This window comes from Myripristis murdjan, chromosome 15, assembly GCF_902150065.1.
Source record: "Myripristis murdjan chromosome 15, fMyrMur1.1, whole genome shotgun sequence".
Classification (NCBI taxonomy): domain Eukaryota; kingdom Metazoa; phylum Chordata; class Actinopteri; order Holocentriformes; family Holocentridae; genus Myripristis; species Myripristis murdjan.
The window spans coordinates 28,130,832-28,149,396 of record NC_043994.1 but is presented as its reverse complement, the minus strand read 5'-3'; the positions used below and the strand labels follow the sequence as shown (position 1 = coordinate 28,149,396).

At 43.3% G+C, this 18,565-nt stretch overlaps 1 protein-coding gene across 1 annotated transcript; it reads left to right on the top strand.

Annotated features, from left to right (window-relative positions):
• Positions 1-3,385: 3,385 nt before the first annotated feature.
• On the top strand, positions 3,386-12,280 carry stpg4 (sperm-tail PG-rich repeat containing 4). The gene is made up of 7 exons (XM_030070147.1): positions 3,386-3,451; positions 3,565-3,621; positions 6,121-6,375; positions 7,290-7,354; positions 7,699-7,744; positions 11,502-11,606; positions 12,164-12,280. Exons 1-7 carry the CDS (start codon positions 3,386-3,388, stop codon positions 12,278-12,280), a joined length of 711 nt encoding a protein of 236 aa, XP_029926007.1.
• Positions 12,281-18,565: the final 6,285 nt, after the last annotated feature.

Sequence of the window (18,565 nt, the reverse complement as noted above, 5' to 3'; positions counted from 1 at the left end):
GCCCTGCCTTGTGTGATTATTATTATTTTGGTACATTATTATTTTTTTTGTACATAATGGATACACAACCCCCTGCTGGTACTTTTTGTAGATTTGTGTGGTTTTCAAGGTTGAGCAGGCACGAGCACACCTGTTTTTTGAGGATTTTGGTCAGATTTTCCCATATTTAAACTTTAGTGTGATGATATTCAGTCGTGCCTAGGGACCAGTAAAAGCTGAGGTTGTTTTGAAGCTTGGCCAGTCATGCAAATTCAATAGTCCCCATGGATGCATATTTAAACATTTTGAGCGTTGAGGAAAAAAAAAAAAAGAGGCCTTGCAGCAATATAGTACCAGCCATATGCTATTATTTCATTTAAAGGGGTTGTTTAGTGAAAGTACGTTTGATTTGATTTTCCTTAATCTTGTTACATCATGCACACAGTCAAAGGAGTGGGTCATCCCCCTTCGCACGGTGCACATGCACTACGACCGGGTTCAGCCTCCAGGGTCAGCGTGAAAGTGAGGCCTGTCTCTCACCCACAGCAGTTTGTGTGGATCAGTGGCACCCATCCTGTCAAAACCAGTTAACACTAAGCATTTTTTTTCAGAGGTGGCAAAAGTGCACACATTCTTCATTCAAGTAGAAGTACAGATACTTGTGTGCAACAACAACAGCCACAACAAAAAGAAACTGGTAAAAGTAGAAGTACTGTTGCATCTGTACTCAAGTAAAAAGTACAGGCTGTGTTTTAGCATTCAAAAATTCAAAATATTTCTACAGCCCTTTTTTCCATGAAGCAGCTGTTAATTATTAATGAGTTAATAGCATAAGTGCAAAGCAAACTGAACCTCACCTCACATTAATGCAATTTGAAGACAATTAGCTCTCCCCTGTCACAGACATCACAATAACTAGGCGCCATTTCTCCGCAGTGGAGTCGCCCTCACCGGTGTTGCCAGATCTTGCAAGAAAAACAAGCAACCAGGTCTATCAAAGAAAAGAAAAAGAAAAAAAAAAGCGATATGGCTCTTCAAAAAAGAAAAATAAGAGTAAAAAGCCCTAAGTAGACAAACCACCACAATGTGCAAGACAGAGGCCACTTGTTCAATTTATACATGAAAATATATGGATTTTTTTGGGGATTTTGGATTTTAAAATTTAAGATGCTGCACGTAAGGAACTGGCCAAGTCATTTTATCAGTGAATGCAAAAATCATATTAAAAGGACTGTGCTCACACTGCAGGCCTTTGACCGGCAGTGTTGGAGAAGTTACTCGAAAAAAGGAAATAGGTAAAGTTACTGTGTAGAAATTGTAATCACATTGCTTTATTACTCTCTCTTAAAAGGTAATAACATCAGGCCTACTTGTTACTTTGCTTTTGCACTACAAGACACCAAATTGTATGAGTACTGATCAGTTTTGCTTATTACATCATATGAATTAAGAGCTTATATCTGATCCTGGACGAGCACTCACAGAAACAGATTATTGCCACAGCTGATCTTTCTCGATCAACAACTTTCTCACTGTTCCCCAGTTCCTCGTCATCGTCCTGCAACATGTTTTTCTGCTTATAATATATCATAAATATCTTCTTTTTACATTACCTTGTTAATCCTCCTGTTACCTTCAAACTTACTAACTTTATTTAGCAGTTGGGTTCAACTTGACCCCAGTAATTTAAACCTCCAGAAAGTGATTATAATAAAAATGATTACTTTATGTGCTGATGACCTAAATAGCCCTTTAAATAAAACACAACCTCCCCCACTCACTCATCCCCAATTATACAAAGTCTCATCTCGTCATCCACAACAAAACAAATGATATTTCTTCTATGTTTTATACAGCTAAAAAAAAGCCTGGGGTCAAATAGACTCCAGAGAAACACCGATACATATAAATGTGTCCGGGACATTGAAAACATATCATCATGTTTATGTTTACCCACTTGTCCCCATTAAATTAGGAAAAGTCATGAAAAAAATGTTTATCATGTGTTTCGAGACGTTAAACATTGAATGGAGGCAAATTGACCCCCAAGATAAGGGGAGGCTTTAATTAGTGGCAACAACCTTCCTGCGTTCGCTTTGCAGAGCACAAGAGAGCGATGCTATTTTTACCTAACATGCTTAGCTTTTCACCGTTTTATTGCAGCTTTTTTATCAGATTGCATTTCTGTCAGTTGCGCTTGAGCCGCACATGCGCGCCGGCGATTGGGCGGGAGGTACGGATCAGGTCGAGACACAATGAGTGGCCCTAATAAGACGAGTGTGCAGCAGGTACCGTGATGCAAGGGGAGGTGTGTGTGTGTGTGTGTGTGTGTGTGTGTGTGTGTGTGTGAGTCCTCGTGCACTCTCAGGTCACATGGGACTTTTCTAAAGCAGAGTAAACATGAATTCCTGGCTCCCTCGGATCATATGTTCCCTGTAGCCTAGCAACCGGGCTGAATGTGGAGCTTTTTTTGTCCCCGCAGAGCCAGATTTTAGCTTCAGATGATGGTCTTACTCTGAAATACTGCTGTGCTGACTGTGTGTGCTCACAAGTGTGTATGAGTGCATGCGTGTGTGTGTGTGTGTGCGTGTGCGTGTGCCTCGGTGCATCACGCTCGCCAACCTTCTGAGATGACTAATCTGCCACAAGAGGTGAGATACTCCAAACACAGACAAGTGGGTGAGTTTGAAAGAGTTACTTAAGGTAAAGGGCTTTCAACTCGTAGGCCTCCCAAACTTTTTCATCCACCCTGAAAACCACAGAGGCATGTTAGTGCACGGATTTTAACCCAAGAAACGCCGCCTGAGTCGATTTATCTGTCATTCCAGGCGGAGTTACACGGCTGCGAGGTGAGATGAGGTGACAACAGGACGCAGATGAAGCTGTTATGATCAAAACAGTCACTCCTTTTCAGTTGTTTCTCCTTTGTTCTCCTACAGAGTGAAAGAAATACAAAATGAAACTGCTCCTGTTCTTGCTGGCTGTCCCGGGACCCCGTGTAGGTCCCCCAGGTTCACCTCCGACTTCAATTTCGGGGAACACAAACAGCTGAGGCACGTCCACCGTTTTGGGACAAATGAGACATGAATTGTTTTATCATGTGCATCAACCGCATCACCGTGATCTGCACCGTAATATCACTCCACAAACACACACCAGAGAGGAGAAATTGCTTATTTATAAACACAAAGTATATCTTGCAGTATTTATGCACCTTGGTACTGGCTTCCCATTGTGTCCTCCTCTCAGTCAAACTGGCCCACGAGTCTAAATTTAGCCCTCCGCCCAGCCCAGCTCGCTGAAAAATTGATTGATAGTGGAGTCGCTACTATAGTAACAGCCGCAGTTTAGTGATGGTCAGGTGTCACCGGATCTCAAGTCGACCACAGCTGGTGCAGAGCAGAACATGGCCACATGGAAAAACAAAGGCAGCTCTGGAGTCAGTGATACGTCCAGAGGAGGAGTGCGCAAGGTAAGGATCGATGAAGCCGGCTCATAACCCCGTGTGGTTAATGCGAGCAAACAGATGCATCGATTCAAGCAAAAAATCAAATACTCAAGCGTTATCTTCTTGTTTATGTGCAGGCCCATAAGCAGGCAGACCCGAGCGGCCGAGGGAACTGGTGGCTGGCAACACTCCGAGTAGGTTTCTGCTTTAGGGCATTTTTTTTTTTTTTATGTTTAGTGTTTGGAAGGTAAACTTGCACGGCTGCCATTAACGGCCTCATTTCATGATTTGTGGTTTTTGATTGGCGAATAGGAAAATTACCATTAGCCTGTGTTTGATAGGCATAAGACGATACGATTCAATGTTCAATGCAGGCTTCACGGTTTGACACAACCACGATACAGTGTAGCGAATAAAAGTTAAATGTAATTTTCTTTCTTTATTACATTACATTAATATCATTACTTTTTTGCAAATATTAATTGTTTTTTCTAATTCTCTGGTAATTTTTCTTGTTAATTTTAAGTCCCCCCTAATTTTTTTTTTTTTTTTTTTTTTTTTACAAATTATCATGTTTTTTTTTTTGTATTTTTTTTTGTATTTATTTATTTATTTATTTTTTTTTTACTAATCCCCGTTTTTCCATGTTTTTGAATGAAATGAACCTCCTGGAAGCCCCTCAAGGACCCTTGGGCTTATCTGGACTCCACTTTGAGAACCACTGTATTTGTCCATCAATAATGTATAGCTACAGTAGCAATAAGATCCATTGCCTCCATGTAGGTTGTTAATGGTTATATGTCTTTCTCATATCTCCCATCTCTCTCCAGTGTATTGTGTATGCGTAAAATGATTGAGTGCAGCGCTGCAGTTCAATATTTATGCCTCAAAGTCTTAAAGTCCAATGAGGAGCTTGTCCTACTGAACCTAAAACTATATTTTTTTTTGGCCATGTTGGCTTACAAGGATTACCAAAGATACCACAACAAGATGGCTGAACACTGACAGAACAAAATGTGAATATTCCACTGAACAAATGTCATTCTCAAATACACCTCTGACGTCATGCTAATCATAAGGACAAGAAACGTCGGTTATATACGGAGAGAAATTCAACAACATTTATGAATTACCTGTACCTGCTTGTTGACCTTAACAACAATCCAATCCACTCCCAGTTTTGAAACACTACAATTAGACTCAGGCTTCAGACACTGTACAGCTTCTAATGGATTCAAACAACATTAAGTCATTTGAATTTGGTGTCCTGGACGCTGATTTTTTTTCTTTCTTTTTCTAGGAAACGACAAATTAGACAATTTCTTAGTAAACACGAGGAGAATTATGGTTAGGAATCGCCGTTGAGGACATCTGCTCTGAATCTCATTGAATAACTTAATGGTCCTAATGGTTGGAGAGAAGTTAAATGGAGGCTGGTGGTGAGGTATTTTAGATCACCGCACATAACAGGGGCGACTGGGTCACCATCATCCAGCAGCTACTGGAGGAGCTGCAGGGGGACGGTTTCCAGCTTTATCCATACTTTTTAATAATGCGATAAAACTTAGGCAATTCTGGGATTAATTAATTAATTCTACAGCATTTTCAAAATACAAATCTAGTAAAATTGGTAGTTTTACTAGAAGCTATCCTCGAATTAATTAAAAGCAGAAGTCACTCATATATTTTTTTTCGGATTCTTCTAATGGCATGCATGTTTATATATTTTTATTTTCCTTTCTCTTGTTTGTATTCTTTTTCATGCATATAGACATGATATATTTCAAATCTCTGTCTATGTGTGAGCTGATTATGACTATTGATTCTGTATTGATGTTGCTTATGAAAAAAAAAAAAAATATGATGGATAATCGGTTTATTAAAGGTGTCCCCAGTTATCTGGATCCCTAGCTGGTCACATATGGTACCATTCATGACTTGGCTCGTGAGATAATATTAGAAACTGAGCAGTTAGCAAACACATTTTTTAAGAAAATACATAAAGCAGGGTACCAGTGTTTCTTTATAAAATGCCAGATTAAGTTTTGCGTTATTACCATAAAAAGATTCAAGAACACGAGGTGCTGAACATGGAATTAAGTTCCTCACTTCTGCTGTTAAAGCGCAATTGCATTCAAAAAGGATTATGGGAAATAAGACCACAGCCCCATGACCTCCTCCAGTCTCGCGTTTTGATTGGCTGAGAGCCGTCCTGATGAGCGCCAGAATCTCCCATTACTCGTTTACCTCTGATACTGTACCTGTAAGTAACAACAACACCAGCAGCAACACTGTAGAGGGAACCATTTTTATTTCTGGAATATATTCTCAGCGGTCGCTCATAAAAAATTCAACAATAAATTAATGATAAAACTGTGTTAAAATTCGGCTTTACTGTGCGGTATTGTCCCTGACCAGCGTACCACTTCATTTTGTGTATTGTTGTTTATTAACATCCCGTTTAATGTGATGGTTTTTTCACAATGATTCACGATGTTATGTTCATAATGGATTTTTACCACACCACACTGATGTTTCATGGCTCTCTGCTGGAATCACCCCGGCTGCATTTAGCTCTTGAAGAGAACGGGGCAGCGGTGATGCAGCGCGGTGATAATTTAGGACAGAGTGTTCGTCCCGACACCGATGAGGTCACACGTTCCCTCGGGCCTCCGTCTTCTCATTTCTTCCAGGACACGCCCGTCCCAGGTCACTACCGCATCCAGGACTTCACCGAGGAGGCTGAGCTGAACCCGGTGAAGAAGACTTATGGTTTTAAAAGCCCAGGCAGGAGCGTCCCGGTTTGGGGCACGCATAAAGGGGATCTGCTTCTACCCGGGGCGTACGACTACCCCGACTCCACCCGGGAGGTCCTGAAGCGCCGGGCCTCCTACGCCTTTAAAACCTGCCCCCGTCCCGACATCGTCACCCTGGGCGTCAGAGACAAGGTGGGGGTGGTTTAGCTGTGACCTTTAACCCCCTTCCTGGCATATACAGACCTCTGTCCCATACCAGGACCCTATAGAGACCTGTAATGCAATAAAACTAAATGTAATGAAGCCCATAACGTAAAGCCAATAATGCAATAAAATCTTGAAACCATAATTCTTGTTATTGGCAAAATTATATTAACCATTATGGCTCTCTGACGTCAGCCGAGATTAAATGGATGATGTTTTGTCGACAGTGAGAGAAACCCTCTCTCAGTAAAGAGGAAATGAGCAGCTGTGTCTTTACTTTAAAATAATACAGCGGATATCATGTTACTTGCACGAAATATGAACCCTTTGAACATGTAAAAAGAGATTTAAAGAAAGTTGCTGCATCATCGGTTGATGATATTAGATTATCCAGCCAAAAAATAAGTGTCAGCACTGTACTAACAAGTCAATAATGTCATGAATTATGACATTAATGACAAAAATGCTGCTACTATTGCAAGATTTTGCTAGATCATTGGGTTTCATTATGATGTGGGTTGTATCGCATTACATTTTATTACATTATAGGCAGTTATTACGTTATAGGCCTCCACACCACTTGGACTTTGGTGTCTTGTTAAGAAACAAAAGGGTGTAATTAGTGTGGGCATTGTTCATTCACTGTTGTTGTTTAGGTGTATTTGACAGGGCGGTGGCGTGTTTCATCACAATGCTGCACTGTCTTGCTGTTAAAGTTAAAATTAAAAAAAAAAAAAAAAAAAAAAAAAAAAGTACCTGCTGTGGACTATCTGAATACAGAAAGTGCCAGAAACAGAGGCATGTTGTTGACAGAGCAACGCAGCAGACAAAACGATCCCGTGGTCGCACCTCCGTATATCCTCAAACACTGATTTATCTCCACTTTATTCCCTTTATGCCAGGATGTAAACACTTCGCCGTGCGACTACAATGTGACAGCAGCGCCAGTGGAGAAGATTCCCTGCAAGTAAAGCCCTCGACAAACAGCCTCGCTTTAGCGCCCTGCCTCCCTCTGATCAGCCCCGCCGAATCGCAGCCGAGCACAAGTCCCATGAATCATCCCTTGATCACCGCATCGCTCTCTCTCTCTCTCCCTCTCTAATCTCCTCGCAGCGCAGCGATAGCAGAGCAATCACCAACCTGCTCTCTCATTTTCTCTACCTCTGATCATGCGTGGCCTTCTTCCTTTCTTCTCTCACTCCTTCCCCCCTCACTGTTTTCTCCCTCTCTCCTCTCTCTTTCTGACAGGCCGCTTCTCTGCTCTCTCTCTCTCTCTCTCACACACACTCTCTCTCTCCTCTCTGCTTGCAGGCATGTGATGTTTCGGTCGGCCGTGAAACGTATCAGCTTTCTGCCTGTAAGTATCTAGTCACCACCGCTGGTTATTAGGACCAATCTTTCCACTGCTTACAAAAAGGGGGCTCATTTACCAATGACTTTCAATAGGTTTTGGTTGCACCTCACCCCGTGACCCAACGCCGTGACCTCATCCGCGGCGGTATGCGCTGTACACAACAGCGTTAGTTATGACAACCATAAGGGTCAAAGAAAAACGATACCAGAGGTTATCTGATTATATCATTCGCCTCATTTGAGCGCCTGTTATGGCGCTGTGCTGGCTGGCAGGTCGGGTTTGGTTCATATTGCGCAGGGTTGCAGCCTCACCAGTGCGGTAGCTGGTGGATATTTGAGCCGTGCTGGCAGCTGCCGGGTGTTGACAGAGAAGGAAAGGTGCTAAGAAATCCCGGGGGCGTTATTACTGCAGAGTTGGGAGCAGTTTTTCTGCTTTTAGTGGTGTCACGGCGACTCCGAGACAAGTTTACTGTGAAAGGTTAAGCAGCCCAACAAATCCCGTGAGCGGCGGTTTCTGTGGGCCGCGGCCCCTTTACAGACAGCTGATGGAGACGGACAGGTTGGACGGATATTACTGGGTCAAAGGTGAGCCGTCTTAATGGTTTACACCGGGAGAGGCAGGTCTTGTCCAAATACGCCTGTGCAAAGGAAAGGAAGGATTCAAATTTGTCCCGAGATGAGACGAGAACATGCAAAGAGAAACGTCCACTGAGCTGAGGATGTTTAAGGAAAAAACAACAAAAACAATGTATACTCTCTTATTCTGATTCGACTTAATTTTTCCATCCCGGGGCCAATGTGTGTCCTAGATTTGTGATATGTTTGTGCAATGTCTGCTGCACGTTCTGCTCGGAAGGACAAATCCCGCCTTGAGACTCGAGCCCGGCCGAATTAAAGTAATAATCCACATCGTTTTCATGTAAACAGACGTCCCGTTCTCCGGCGCCCTTCTGTGGTGTTTTGGAATAAACAGAGGAAGAAGAGGAGCTGGCTCGGCGGGATGAGAGGCGACGGCCACCATGGCGGTGCAAGACGGAGAGCGCCGCCTTCACAAACACACAAAGTGTCCACTGCAAACGAGAGGAGAGCGACCTCACAGCCCCGCCCCACGCCGTTTGATTGGCGGGTGACCTCTGGGGGAGCGCGGTGCAGGAACAGCGCAGCAGTGAAAACTTAACACCAAGAAATAAAACAAGAGCTGCTGAGGATCTGGCTGAGCATTTAATTATCCGGTGTTGAGTAATAATTCGGTTAAAAGTAAAATTCCCAACTTGGGGGACGATATTTCACCCACTTCGCAACTCTGTAATGATACTGTGTTAGAAATGATGATCAAACCAGGTCTGTGACGGCGTTATGACTCAGGCTTCTGGTTTCCTCCTTCAAATGAAGAGTGAATCAGCAGAGGAGGAAGTGTCTTGCCGCTTTGTTATGAAATCATTAATTTATGAGATCACCATTCGTGTGAACTTGCTGTGAGATCAGGGATATTGTGATGCATGCATTTAAATTGCAGGATACTGTGTCGTGATATATTATTACTTGCTTAAACACAAGGATCTCGTGTCATTTTCTATCACTGTTTCAGATTTTCAAACTATGAGTTACAGTCTTGGTTCCACAGCCAGTTGATTCACAGGAAGTATTGAAAAAGTGTGTGTGTGTGTGTGTTGGCGGGGAGGCGGGGGGCTGCTGGCTGCACTGAGGCCTGCTGAAACCCATACTTAACAAAAGGTCACAGTTAAAAGGTTTCACAGACATTTGCAGCATGTGCCAGTTATCCACGCCACAGTGGGAGAACGCTGCTAGCGTGTTAGCAGAAAGTAGGCCAGGTGCCTTGGCTCAAACACACACATTGCACACACACACACACACACACACACAGAGGAGAAGTACCATCATGGCAGGCAGAGCCACTCGTACGAGAGTTTGAGTCCCCCATGTCCCCTCCACCGGCTCCTGTGAAATACACCTGCATTAGCACCTCTGGGTGCAGCCGGCGGGCCCGCGGGTCCACCGAGCCGCCAGCAGGGGATCAAGTGAACGGGCTGCTGGGATCAAATGGCCCGTAATGGCAGCACCCGCACATCCAAGGGGGCAGAAGACAGGAAACGAGACCTGGCTGTGTTTCTGTCCGTCTGTAAGAACCGGAGAGTGTGTGAAATCGAAAAAGGCCGGTCCTCCGTTCAGGGACACGGAGACAGTTTAATGTCTGAGGACAAGATGGGGGGCTGAGGGGAGGGGTGGCGGTGGCGGTGGCGGTGGGGGGGTGATGCTATTTCTGCATGGCATGCCGCTGGTGATGACCAGTATGTGTGTTAGTGGGTAGGAGTAAAGGAGAAGTGAAAGGCAAGAAGAGGGAGAGAGAGACAGAAACGGACTGTTCTTTAATGAAACTCATCGAGGGTGAAATCCTCGACACAACCAGAGACAGACTGGAAAAGCCCGAGTGTCATAATGCCGGGGATCAATAATACGCCACAGGTCTGAAACCCTGAGTCTGACAGCACACTGGGTTTTTTTTTTTTTGGAATGACGGCCGGCGAATCGGTGTGCTTTAACGAAACGTTTCCATGTGCTCAGGATGAAGAGAATCTCTCATTTTGGTCTAAAAATGTTAGAGGACACGGTGTACCGCAGGTCAGTGTGACACCGGCCTACATACTGAGGCTCTGTTCGCACCGAGCGCGCGTGGAGCAGTTTATTCCAACTGAGGAGTGTTTACATTCAGTTAAGTTCATTTTGCCAAGTTAAAGCAAAGCCTTTTGAACTCAGCTGGTGTCAGAGGGTCACCCTGAGCTGCTCCTCTGAGAGAAGTGTGGAGCGATCCGTCAGGACTGAGGACACAGACCACCAACAAATAACCAACAACAGGAAATAACCCAAAATGCAAAGTTTTATAGGCTTTTCAGCTCCATGTGCTCTAGCTCTGAATCAGTGTGAATGATCAACGTTAACTTTGCTGGTGGTAATAGAAAGATTTGTGCTTTTAAACGAATACTCCAACATTTCGGGCCTTTTTTTTCCGACTTCCCCAAACTGAGACAAGATGTTCAACACCATTTTCACCTCTGGACGTTCAGCGGTTCAGTTCCTATGGGAAGCATTTTGTGTTAGCTTAGCATAAAGACTTGAAGTCAGTAGGAGCCATTAGCCTGGTTCCATAAAAGTGAAAAAATAAAACTTACAGCAACTTATTTACACTAGTTTATCATGTATATATGAAATACACGTCTGGTATTAAAAAAAAAAAAAAGATGAACACATTTATCTTTCCGCCTTAACTTCTCCTAAAACAACTCATTTTTTTTAGAATAATAAAAATAAATATTTTTTAAATAAGTTTGGCAATGGTATTTTACATTGTCTCAAACAGTGCATAAGTGTGGGCTAGGCTAATAAGCTACATATAAGATAATAATATAATATAACTGCTATGAAAACCAGCGAGGGCAAATTACATCGTCATCTTCAGCTAAAGTTACAGGGATTTGTATAGAAATTCACTCTCCACACTGCTAAAAATCCACTTTAATCCAGATTACTAAAACTCGTTATGTCGTCTGACTTTGGTTGAGCTCCTGTTGGTTTGCACTGGGACACTGTGACCTCAATCAATCAATACAAAAATGACACAAAGTAATCCAGTTTTCCAGCAGGTGTAGTTGCACCTTTAAGGTAGTCTTGGTCTAAATAAAATGTATTGAGTTTGAACCCATCGATATGTCAATCAAAATGTTTTTTTCTCTCTCTGAGCCCAGAGGGAGGGGCCGGCTCCGTGCCACTACAGCCCGCAGACGCCGCCGGCTGAGGGCGTCACCTCCTGCTTCAGGTCCGCGCTGCCGCGGCTCCACTGGGCACGCTCCGTGAGTCACACACTTCACACACCTCACCGTGAAATCACCAGAAAACCTGCCCGTTTAAACCGCCGTGCCACCGCAACGTCAGCGACTTCTACAGCCTCACACCCTCCTGTCTGCCGCTAGGAAAGTGTCGCTGTTATTCACACACTCACCTGGTTCAGATTAGATTAAATTATGTTAGAGGGAATTTTAATGATCCCTTCAAGCAAATACTACACATAAACAAAAATAGGATACAAAAAATATACAAGGCAAATGCGGAGTATTGCATGAAACTGAATGAAAAATCAAGAAAGAGTACAATATGAACAAATGAAAAAATATACGCAATAACAATATAAATCAAAATGTGGAAATGTGTAATATAATTTGTTATACATTATTCTGAATAATGCATAACAAGAATGTATGAAACTAAAAAAAATAAAGGTAGAAAATGTGTACCCAACTCACATGTACAGTATCTCTGTATGGATCGACTGCTGAAGTTACACTCCTGCACTTGTAATTTGTTTATTGTGGTGTGGTGTGTGTGTGTGTGTGTGTGTGTGTGCCCACAGACAACCCCAGGACCAGGCGCTTACGGGCCCTCCTGGACGCCGGGTGATCGCCTGCGCCCCGAGGACGTGGCCGGCCCGTCCTACAGCCTCTTCTTCCCCGACATTCGTTTCCCATAATCCCCTGCCCCCCCCCCCACGACCCGCCCCCGACCTCCGTGACGCACCTCCACCCCGTCTTGTTTACCGGGCCGAACCTCGGGCGCGCCGGCGAAAACCAAACTCTGGTCTTTTATTACTTCTGTTTGTGTCTCAGCGAGGGATTTTCGTGGTGCGTCAACAGAATAATAAGCCGCATTCGTTTTGCTGAAATTGCTTTAGTGATGCCGGCCGGGGAGGGAGGACGATCTTATCTGCAGCACAGGGCACTTCATTCCACTTAGCTACTTGTTCCCAGTGTTGCTCGCTCTCTCTGCCTTCATATCTCCCCCTCTCTCTCTCTCTTTCTCTCCCTCTGCCTTCCTACTATCTCTGCCCTGCGATGCACTCAGGAGGAGGAATGCTGCTCAGCCATGCGTCACATGCACACAGCTTAGTGTGGCATGCTGCACACTCAGATAACACATTCGGCATTAGGGGCCAAGGCAGTGGCACACAATAAAACAGCTATTCTTATCGCTACCTACACCGCATACTCTCTCTTCCTTTTCTTTCGATGAACAAAACAAACACGGCCAATAATGTCGGGACACGGAGAACGGCGGCGATAGGGATCGGCTCCGCTGGGGGAGTAATGGCGGTGTAGATTACGGCAGAGAGGGGAAAAAGGTAAAAAAAAAAAAAAAAAAGAAAAAAGAAAAAAGTAAATAAATGAATAAATAAACACCTTTCACGTTTGTTGTTGGTATGACTTTTTTATCGTTTAGTGTCCCAGTTGAGGGTTTTGCTGAACATGCACACACCGCACACTCAAACTTTAAAACATCTACCATAAAAATAGAAAACCCGCTCCTCCGACTTTTAGTTTCAGTTCAGTTTTGGTTGGAGAACATGGACTTTTTTCACCCACATATACCCATGACGTAACGTCACCAACAACACTTTCGATATAGTGACATAAAAATCTGACTCATCAGTAAAGCTTTCACAACCCATGAAATTTATTTTGAACCGCTCGTGGATTATTCATGCGAGATGACGTAACCCCTTTGCTACAAGAACGTGAAATTATCACATTGCGCTTCCGCAGAACCTGTAACCCTTGTTTCAGTTTTGTTTTTTAAGAAATTTAGGAAAATCCTGAATTCCTGTTTATGCACTGTACACTGCCCATACTTCAAAGACAAATTCCACCTCGAACAAATGCATCATTGGGTACTTAGATCTTTAGATCCTGAGGGTCATCTTTTATTCTTTATTTTTGATTTACTTATTCTTTATTTTTGATTTACTTAATCTTGTACTCTGTGGATACTGCTGAAAACTGTGAATTTCCTTCAGGATGAATAAAGTATCTATCTATCTATCTATCTATCTATCTATCTATCTATCTATCTATCTATCTATCTAATCAAGCCAGAAACTTAAAAAAACAACAACCTTAAAAGTACAATAATAGTCACAACAATATATCATAAAACACTGTATCTATGAATGACAAATCACAAATCATCATACTCATCAAAGATAAAAAGCAGCTCAGATGCAGGGTGTGAAAAAGTAAAGCTTTAGGGGACATGTGGGCTTGTAAAACAGGTTTAAAGCGGCTACAAGGGACTTCCATTACGGGTTGATTTTGGCGCCCTCTGTGGACAAAAGCGGTAGTGCTTCCCAGAATCCCAGCAGATGGCCGCCCACCCAGAGTAAGATAAGGCTCTGCTTGAGGTTATTTTTCTTAAGTTAACCCTATAAAGCCATTTGTATCATTTTCGTTTTCAGTTTAATCAATATTTGACCAAAATACTGTTGTATACCTTTGAACACTTCCCCTGTTCACCCTGGACCATACCACTGGCACTTTAAGTACATATCATATATCATACAACAGAAAGGTCGTGTAATAACATTTATTTTTTTAATATATTTTGTTATAGGACTAAATAAAGGGTTCAATTAAAAAAAAAACTGGTATTTTCTGCCAATTCTTTCATAGTTCAGGCTTTATAGGGTTACAAGTTTTTTTCTTGCCACTGTCACCACGTGCTTCTGCTGGGAGATTTTGGTTCATGGGATGCGCCGAAATCTGTTGGGTGATGAGCTCATGTGTCTATTTGTGGCTTTGTTATTATTATTATTATTATTAACTGTAATTTGATGATGGTGGAACACAGCAAACTTTTAGCCCTGTTCATACACCTGGGTTGCCTACAGCTTACAGATTCGGCTGCTGGGTAATCGTAATTTTGTTGAGAAAGCTAAAGTTATCAACCTTCCCTAGTCATGTTATGGCTTCACAATAATAATAATAAGCCAGCAGCGAGGTATAGATCGGCAGTAAGGCCGGTATAAAATGTTACATCATAAAGGCGCTGTATTACAGTAACGTCCCCTGTGACCGTATTCCTCCATGGACTGCATTATATGGATTTGCAATATCTTGCTAAGCTGCAAACTGACAGCCAAAGGCATACGGGTTCATTTCAGCCTTGACCCCAGTGAAACCAGCTCCTCTGAGCCCGTCTTGGATAAGGGAGCTCTGTGACCGGGGGCGAGGTCTTTGCAGCTGATGGAGACCGTGCAGGAGCCAGGCGTGGAGCAGCATCGGTGCAGGCACACAGCTTGCAGACGGTATGCCTCGTGGCGGTCTAGGTGAAGGCGATCCCCGGCTGCACCGTGCGGAGAATCGGGGGCGCGATCCCAGACGCCCAGGAACACGACACGAGGCTCCGACCTCACCGGCTGAGGTGAATCATCCAAAAGAAAAAGGACGAGGGTTGAGCCTTCTGCACGTCTCTACGCCCATCCATTACCTTCCACACTGATTTATTTATTACCACGGCTTTCCTGGTTATTATTTATTTATTTATTAGTATTTGCTGTTAGATGCATTCATGCGTTCTGCAAGAGTAGAAGAGAAGATAATAATGTCATTGGTTAGCTTTGCAAAATTTAAAAAAAAAAAAAAAAAAAGTTGTTTCCTCCCAGGTTTAATTGGACGTAGAGCTCACATTCAGTCATTTTTTGTGACACACTTTGTTATTCTGTTGCACTTCTGCAGATACTGATAAAAAAACCAAGGTGTAACAAGCAGACACATCGCAAAGTCCAGGTGTCGGGCCAACGCACCGGAATGTTCCTCCAGGCTTTTGATGCTTGGAGCTGTCAAGGTCACCATCGCACGGCGGCTAGATGAGCTTATGGCCTCAAGAGGCGAAGGCGACAGATGTCACACAGTGGAGCGCTGCACGCCGGAAACTACAACAATACGGATACTAACACACACACTGAGAGCATTTTAAAGTCCTACGCAGGGGTCCAACAAAAATGTGCCGTTATTCATATGGAAAGAATAATTTAGCATTGAGGTATTCTCTCTGTGATAAACACACACACACACACACACACACACACACACACACGTAAAATAGATTGTGCTCACTAGTCAATATCCAACCTTTGCTGCTCAGTTATGATAAAATATATATCTGCATCTCAGTTGTCATGAATTTAGGCTGCAGTGAGTAAATAATATTGTAAAAATACACACACACACACATATAAAAGTGTGAAATATATATGTGTGTGTGAGTGTGTGTGTTTGTGTGTGCATACCTCTCCTCGTTGGATGTGTGCTTGTGCTGTCTGTGCTGCTGGGGGTGGAGGTGCTACAGCAGCGAGCGGACCAAGTGTCCCGTGTAAAAAAAAAAAAAAAAAAAAAATTTGGGCACACTGTGGGAGGAAGTCATCCGCTCAGGACTCAAGGACTGACTGCAGATATAAAAAACTACAGCATGTACTCTGTCGTCTTACTCTGCACCATCCATAACTCCCTGCTGCCAGGAGGCCACTGCTGCCTGCCCCTTACATGGTGTAGCACAGCGGCTCTCAACCTGGGGTCCGGGGACGCCCAGGGGTCCTTGTGGGGGTTCCCGGCGGTCCCCAAAAAAATGGGAAATATTTTAATTTCACTATTATTTCATTGGCAAGTAGTTAGTCCAATGAGAGACTGTATAAGAATGACTATTCTGCTCATAGGTCTCCCACTCTTCTCTGTTAATCTGCTAATCTACAGTGTAGACACTTAGAGAATAGCTTAATTGGCAACACTTTACAATAAGAGTACAACAATTAACGTTAGTTAATGTTAGTTAATGCCGTAATGGTTAATTAACCGTTAGTTAATGATTATTATGGCATTTACTAATGTTAATAATATCTACAATAACCCTTAAATAACGTATAAATTAATACCTTAGCATGAACAGCATTAGTACATGATTCTTAGACACATTAGTTAGTTAGTTAACTGTTACTTAATGTTTATTACCTGTTACTTAATGTTTATTACAGCATTAACTAACATTAATTGTTGTACTCGTATTGTAAAGTGTTACCACTTAATCTGATCAGACTACATCTTATCAAACACAGGTACACAGCCTTTTGTGTATCCATTTTGGGGGTCCTGAAGCCAAAAAAGGTTGAGGGGCCGTGCGGCTCAAGAGGTAAAGTGATCAGAAAGTTCCTGGTTTGATCCCCAACTCCTCCAGAGAGCATCCAAGTGTCTTTGAGCAAGACACTGAATCCCCTAAGCGCTGCTGATGGGCAGCTTGGCACCTCGCATGGCAGCCTCGGCCATCACTCTGTGTGTGTGTGTGTGTGTGTGTGTGTGTGTGTGTGGCAAACATTGTAAAGCACTTTGAGTACTCAGTAGACTAGGAAAGCGCTGTCGAAATGCAGTCCATTACGTTAAAGTGCTTTAAAGAACTCACAAGAGGAGAAATGTCGGATTTCAATGCATCACGCTGATAAGTGCTAATGTAAGAGATAATGTCACAAATGCATTCTTTGAATTTTAAAATGCTTAATAAAATCGTTTGATCAGTGAGTCAAAGTTTCAAACAAAGTTCATGACGAGACACGACAATCAAAGTCCAACCAAGCAGCAAAGTTTCAGGCTGGATATCGGCGAACAACTAGAATTGATTTGTACCAATGACAATAATCCAAAACCAAATTACAATTTTCATCAAGAATAACAGCACATTTGGTCAGTAAGCCCTCCTGACCTGTCTCTGTCTGAGCTGTGGGATCCTCGCCTTGGCTAGCTTTGTGTTACCCGCCGACGTAAATTCATGTACTGATGTAAAACCATGCATAGCAATGCACTTCTTACATAAAATACCTACCTGGCAAGGAGGAGTTCAATTCAATTCAGGGGCGGTTTTGAATCCTTTCCAGCGATTCTCTCCATCTCCTGAATGAACAACCAAGGTTTAGTTTGCCCGTGCCATATCACCGTCTCTTTTAGCTTTTATTGTGCGTTCTTCAGTCAATTCTTTTCTTTATTTCTTTGCTGTTTCTGCCCCGGTGTCAACCATAAACACAAAATACATCACTCAAGGAAAAACTCCTCCCGCTTCCTTTGAAATAGCTAATAATGCAAAACCTGTAAAACCTGGCCCGACAAATAGAGAAATAGCCAATATTCTCACTGATGGGCTTGTTTGCTCATGTAGGTCATGCAGAAGCATCAGTGTTGAATATAATTTTGTTCAATAAGCGGTTAAAAACTCCTTGTAGCTGCTTTAAGTACACAGTCTTGCACCTTTTGCATCTCGGTGTTGTTTCCTGTGAATCCGCTTTCATGAGGCGGTGATTCATCTCGTAGCTGGCCGGTCTGATCGCTCTAAGCCTCAAAAACCTCCCGTTCTGATGACCTTGAATTCTTCTGGGAGAAACGACTGGTGCAATGTGCTTCTGGAGCCGGGTGGGACTTAGCCGCAGCACGTGACCGCGGCGCTGTGTCGCAATTAAGAAACAAACCGTGGAGCCGCTTGCCTTCACAGTAAATGGGACGCTGACCTTGAGGACACAGTGACAGACCCCCGGGCGATTTGATGAAGCTGCGGACTCGTTTTGAGGTTTAACCCCTGGCGCTCTGAGCTTGTTTGGATGAAGCCGCCCGAAGTCAACACGCTCAGTTCTGTGGACGCTTTCAACGCAGCAGAGCTATTCACGTCTGAGAAGTATTGGTTAAATTAATGTGATGCTTTATTGAATTTGTGAACAGCAGCCCTGGAGCCGGTAGGGATTCAGTGTCTTGCTCAAGGGCGCCTCAACAGTGTATGTTGTGGCTTAATCAAGCACGGCTCCTCTAATAGAAGGGTGATACCCAACTTTGTCGCTCTGTATCCAACTAAAATGGAAGGACTGTCTGTCCGTGTGTCTGTCTGTCCTTGGATTATCTCGTCTGCTGCTCATCCGGTTGACTTCACACTCGGTGGGTGTATTCCTGAGGACCTG